This window comes from Colossoma macropomum, unplaced genomic scaffold (genome assembly GCF_904425465.1).
Source record: "Colossoma macropomum unplaced genomic scaffold, Colossoma_macropomum, whole genome shotgun sequence".
NCBI lineage: Eukaryota > Metazoa > Chordata > Actinopteri > Characiformes > Serrasalmidae > Colossoma > Colossoma macropomum.
Genome location: NW_023494794.1, coordinates 2,571,565 through 2,577,564, shown reverse-complemented (window position 1 = coordinate 2,577,564; position 6,000 = coordinate 2,571,565). Strand labels below are relative to the sequence as shown.

Genomic DNA, 6,000 nt, shown 5'->3' with positions numbered 1-6,000 from the left:
ATCCTATGAAACGTTTAGGAATTGCAACCATTTTTCTACAAAGCCTCCTCATTTCAGGGGCTCAAAAGTAATTGGACAAATTAACTTTACCATAAATAAAATGTTCATTTTTAATACTTTGTTGAGAATCCTTTGCAGGCAATGACTGCATGAAGTCTGGAACCCATGGACATCACCAAACGCTGGGTTTCCTCCTTTTTTTCCTTGCTTAAGTTTTGTCTTAAGCAAGTGAAATGCATGCTCGATCGGGTTGAAATCTGGTGATTGACTCGGCCATTGCAGAATATTCCCACTTCTTTGCCTTAAAAAACTCCTGGGTTGCTTTCACAGTATCTTTTGGGTCATTGTCCATCTGTACTGTGAAGCGACGTCCAATCAACCTTGCTGCATTTGGTTGAATCTGAGCAGTAAGTATATCCCTGTACACTTCAGAATTCATCTGGCTGCTTCTGTCTTCGGTCACATCATCAATAAACACTAGTGACCCAGTGCCATTGGAAGCCATGCGTGCCCATGCCATCACACGGCCTCCACCATGTTTTACAGAGGATGTGGTGTGCTTTGGATCATGAGCCGTTCCAAGCCATTCTCCATACTTTCTTCTTCCCATCATTCTGGTACAGGTTGATCTTAGTTTCATCTGTCCAAAGAATGCTGTTCCAGAACTGGGCTGGCTTCTTTAGATGTTTTTTGGCAAAATCTAATCTGGCTTTTCTATTTTTGAGGCTGATTAATGGTTTGTACCTTGTGGTGAACCCTCTGTATTTGCTCTCATGAAGTCTTCTCTTTATGGTAGACTTAAGATACTGATACACCTACTTCCTGGAGAGTGTTCTTCACTTGTGTGGATGTTGTTGAAGGGGTTTTTCATCACCATGGAAAGGATTCTGCAATCATCCACCACTGTTGACTTCCATGGACGTCCAGGACTTTTTGAGTTCCTGAGCTCACCAGTGCGCTCTTTTTTCCCCAGAATGTACCAAACTGTTGATTTGGCCACTCCTAACATTTCTGCTATCTCTCTGATGGAGTTCTTCTTTTTTTCAGCCTAATGATGGTCTGTATCCCTTCCATTGAGAGCTCCTTTGACTGCATGTTGTGGGTTCACAGCAACAGCAAATGCAGATGCCACACCTGGAATCAACTCGAGACCTTTTACCTGCTTAACTGATGATGGATTAACAAGGGAATAGCCCATGCAGCCCATGAAATAGCTTTTGAGATAATTGTCCAATTACCTTTGGTCCCTTGTAAAAGAGGCAGCTACATATTAAAGAGCTGTAATTCCTAAACCCTTCCTCCAATTAGGATGTGAATACCCTCAAATTAAAGCTGAGAGTCTGCAGCTATTTCTGGGCCTAACTGTGTATACACACACACACACACACACACACACACATACATACACACATATATATATATATATATATATATATACATACACACACTGATATGTATTTATATACATATCATTCATTTTGTAGGCATATATAGATAAGGCTGCTGAATGCTGACTGTTTTTCTAACACATTCTTGTGCATTGCAATTGGCTATAAGATTTTTTTTTACTATTTTGCACTTTATGAATTTGTGATTACTTACGCTTACACTTATGCTTAGTGATTTTTAAAGTTTACATTTATGTTATTCATTTAAAGATTAGACTGATTTATGCTTTTTATAATCAAGGAACACCAGGAACAAAGCAGCTGTACTATATAAAACTATAAATTTGTTTAATCAAACAACTATTAAAGAAAAAATGCACTTGATGCGCGTTTAGTCAGTGACACGTTGAAACCTAATGTTGAATCATAATTTGTCGCTTCTCGTATCGTAATTGCAAAATCCAAAAACTTGAATCGCACCTCACAGTCTATTTCCATATCGTGCAGCCTGAATTTGGACTGTTTTTAAGCTCATATCTCCAGCACTGGAGAAAAACATTAGCTAAATTACCTGAACGGCGTGCTGTAATGCAGGTTTGACAGCACTCATCAATGAATCCTGAGCCAAAACCTCAAAAATGGATGGCCTGTCTTCAGCTGCAGCTGTGGTCAGATGTGCTCCCCTCTCCGCCATTCTGCAGGATTCAGTCAATTCACTCACCTACCAAACAAACCCCTAATAAGAGGAAACTTTTAAGTAGCTACGAGGACACTTCAAAATATAAAGTATTATCTTTTCACCATTCAGTGCATAAAATGCACAGAACGACGCACAAACATGTCAGCAGCGTCTCGGCATGTTTTCATCTGTTCTATCCCGCACTCTTGCGGTGCAACCTTACAGCCGTTCCGTGTTTTCCAAACGTTCCTAACTTTCAGTTCCGGCATCTCCATCTCCCCACCACCGTCCACAGCTGTGGTAGTGAAAGCGGTCAACAGCAGCGGTTCACTCCACCTTCGTTTAGTCAAATACCTTCACTTTCCTCTACATTTCTGTGCCAAGGTGAGACCCGTTGTCATTGCTTTCCTTAGCCGTCTGCCTGGTTACTGGCGAGGCGAGCTGACTGGTCATTTAATGAATCCTTTTGCGTTAGCTCATTAGCTCGATGTTAGCTTAGCAGGCTAACGTTAAACGGTCACACCCATGAAATAGCCACAGCTATCGAAACAAATCATACTTCAGTATTTGCCGTCCTTTTTTGCGCTATATATATCCATTGTGCATATACATTGTGTGCTAACTTGTGAGAGTTGGTTTTAAATTGCTGTGACGGTTGGCTTGCTGGCTAAGGTTTCACCGGCCTGCTGTTTTGACGAGTAACGTTAGGCTAAAGTAACATTAACGTTAGCGTAATTGTACTAACAGTTAGATAGCTACTCAAGTATTAATTTACGAAAACTTAACTATTTTCTGTCAGAATAAGCTTCATACTGACCTTATCTCGTTTTAGTGTTGGTGTAAGTTCACCAGGGCTGTATTAACGTTACATCCGTAGACATCTCTTTTTTTCTTCTCACAGTTGTCATTTTGCCATAATACTCTGAGGTTATAAGAATAAGTATTTATTTGAGTTGTCAGTAGGTTAGCTGCCTAACGTTTTGACATCCCGGACATCAACTAACCTGTGCTAATAGCATGCAGTGACTGTTAAAGTAAAGGTATTGACGTGTGCTGTTCTTTGCAGTGAACTTGAAGACCAAACAAAATGACAGACTCAAAGTATTTCACCACAAACAAAAAAGGTAGGACATAACCTTATATTGACCCCATAAATGCACATTTGAAGCTCTTCAAATTCTTCTAATCATAGATTTCATGGTATTTAATTCTCATAAGTGTTATGTGTTTTCACATGTTATTTCTTACAGGAGAGATATTTGAACTGAAAGCAGAGCTGAACAATGAGAAAAAGGAGAAAAGGAAGGAAGCAGTGAAGAAGGTCATTGCTGCCATGACAGTAGGCAAGGATGTCAGGTACGATTGTTTATTGGACGCTGTTATTTTAACACAGGCCAAGGGTTGTATTAACTGCAGTAAGGTTCTGCATTCTGTAAAACATTTGCTGTGTGTGTGCATTATGTAAGGCAGAAACTGGAGGGTGTTTCACAAAGCAGAATTGTCCAGTAAGCTGAATAACTTAAGCCAAAAACTGAGAGTTGTCTAATAAAAATGTTTCTAAGCTCTTCTCCTACTGGATAGGCATGTTTTTTTTTTTTAGTCTAAGCTAACTGAGAAATCTTGCTTTGTGAAATACTCCCCTGATTTGTCTAATGGACAAACAATAACAAAACAGAGTTGAAATGACTACATTTTTCTTTCATCGTACTGCCACTTTACTGATTAGATCAGCAATCTAATCAGCAAACTGGAGAAATGTGTGATGATGTAGCTGGTGGTGGTGGCCATGATGGTCATAATGATAATGATGTGTAAGCTACATCTTTCTTTCCTCTCTAGCTCCTTGTTTCCTGATGTGGTCAACTGCATGCAGACTGATAACCTGGAGCTGAAGAAACTGGTCTATCTTTATCTGATGAACTACGCCAAGAGTCAGCCTGACATGGCCATTATGGCAGTGAACAGTTTTGTCAAGGCAAGTGCTTCTGTTAGTATAAAAGAGGAAACACTGAATTGTATTTATTCTGTTTCCTAAGTATTCACAAAACGACATTTTTGCTTTTATATCTCAGAAATCATGTATAACATGGGTTGTGTTGAGAAATCCTAAGGCACTCAATTTCAAAATCCTTTCTATTTGAGACATAGAGAACGACATGATGTAAAAGCCATTACTTCATGCTTTAAGTTGTGTCTGTCACAATTATTACATAATTGTCTCATTACAATACTTTGAGCTAATCACAATTATTTTCCATAGTCATAAGCTTTCACAATCACAACAAACAGAATGTGATTTGAGTATGTTTTAATCCATGGGGTTGGGGCAAGTACATGTAAGGAAATGAAAGCAAAAATGCATGTATTGCGACATGTCATTGATTTTATGAAAAAAACAGTTATAACTTCTGACTTGGTGCCCTAAGGCATTTAGATGGCAGCAGTGAGTAATATTTGTTAATTTGAACTTGAACAGAGCTGTGTCTGTTGTCAGTTGGACGGTATTAAGTATTAGCAACTGGAAAGCCTGATAGCTAATCACCCAGTTTGGCTTCTTAAGTTTATATTTTAATAGTTGCATAAAATAAGCAAAAAAAAAAGAAATTAAATTCTTAATATTATATTTAGTTTTTATGACAGTTAATTGTCAGCTGTAATTTCACGATTGTGGCAGGTCTACTTGAGGCATGTAAAGCCTTGTAGCATTCTGTGGTATATTACTTTATAGAAATATATGTGGGAAATGTATCCCCTCCATGTAGTACCTGAGAGCTCTTCTTCTCTCCTCCTTCAGGACTGTGAGGACCCTAATCCCCTCATTCGAGCGCTGGCTGTGCGCACAATGGGCTGCATCCGCGTGGATAAGATCACAGAGTATCTGTGTGAGCCTCTAAGGAAATGCCTGAAGGATGAGGATCCCTATGTGAGGAAGACAGCTGCCGTGTGTGTCGCCAAGCTGCATGACATCAACGCTCAGATGGTAGAGGACCAGGGCTTCCTGGATTCCCTCAGGGACCTCATCGCTGACTCCAATCCCATGGTTCGTAGCTTTGAAAGGCTGAATGAAAGGCTTGAGTAGAAGCTTGTCCGTCAAGTCAAGTTGTGTCTGAGGTACAAGTTGGCAGAAGGAAGTGTTTTTAATTTAGCTCTGGGAGGCGCTATTGATATGATTTTTTTTTTCTGGCCTGATAAGCATATCCTTACATTTGCATTAGTAGACACCCTTGACGAGAGCTACTTACAAAAGTGCTTTGTTGTCTACTTAGAATATATCTTTTAGCTAGTGTCCAACATTGCCCTTGAGCTAAAATGCTGGTAGAATCAGGAACACAGACATTATAAGAATTAAAAACAAAAATAAAGATATTTGAAGACACTAAGGGACTCTGTTTAGACAGCCAGGGCAAATTCATTACACCACCTGGGCATGAGTACAGAGAAGTGCATCTTAAGAAATGCTGGGTCAGACCGAGCCATACTTGAGGCTCAAAGAGGCCCGAGGTATGGTGAAGAATTTGACTGTTGCTATCAGGGAAGGGAGGCGCTGGTCAGTTTTTGATTTTATAGGCAGACATCAGCGTTTGAAATTGAATATGGTGAGCTACAGGATGTCAATAAAAAAAAGCATAACACAATATATTAAAAGTGCCACAATCTTAGTATATGTTATATTTTATTGTTGTTTTCTGTATATTAAATTCAGCAAATAAACAGTAATTGTGCATAGAAATGTGAAGAAATTTGTTCCAGTAAGATAATGTTTACTTGTTTTTACTTTTATAATCAACAAAATGTGTAATTTGACCAGGGGTGCCCAAACCTTTGTATATGATTACATCATTATTCAGATTAACTGACCATTAAACAGTTACATTTGGCAGCAGCATTGAATGTACTCTGTATGTAGGGTGTTTTTCTGCCTTTTACTTATTT

General features: G+C 39.1%; 2 protein-coding genes across 4 annotated transcripts in view; one reads left to right on the top strand and one right to left on the bottom strand.

Annotated features, from left to right (window-relative positions):
• pex12 (peroxisomal biogenesis factor 12) overlaps window positions 1–3,116 on the bottom strand; it is a 6,202-nt gene extending 3,086 nt beyond the window's left edge. Inside the window, exons 1-2 of one of the 2 annotated variants that reach the window (XM_036579878.1) lie at window positions 2,885–3,116; window positions 1,960–2,109 (exon numbers count right to left, since the gene is read on the bottom strand). In XM_036579878.1, coding sequence (XP_036435771.1) covers window positions 1,960–2,082 — 123 coding nt within the window. In that variant the 5' untranslated portion in view covers window positions 2,083–2,109; window positions 2,885–3,116. Of the gene's footprint in view, window positions 1–1,959; window positions 2,327–2,884 lie in introns of those variants that run through there. The other variant, XM_036579877.1, reaches the window with a different exon arrangement.
• Window positions 2,334–6,000, top strand: part of ap2b1 (adaptor related protein complex 2 subunit beta 1) — a 48,049-nt gene continuing 44,382 nt past the window's right edge. The window contains exons 1-5 of one of the 2 annotated variants that reach the window (XM_036579875.1): window positions 2,334–2,451; window positions 3,134–3,191; window positions 3,318–3,423; window positions 3,907–4,042; window positions 4,862–5,107. In XM_036579875.1, the coding sequence (XP_036435768.1) occupies window positions 3,155–3,191; window positions 3,318–3,423; window positions 3,907–4,042; window positions 4,862–5,107 (525 nt within the window). In that variant the 5' untranslated portion in view covers window positions 2,334–2,451; window positions 3,134–3,154. Of the gene's footprint in view, window positions 2,452–3,133; window positions 3,192–3,315; window positions 3,424–3,906; window positions 4,043–4,861; window positions 5,108–6,000 lie in introns of those variants that run through there. The other variant, XM_036579876.1, reaches the window with a different exon arrangement.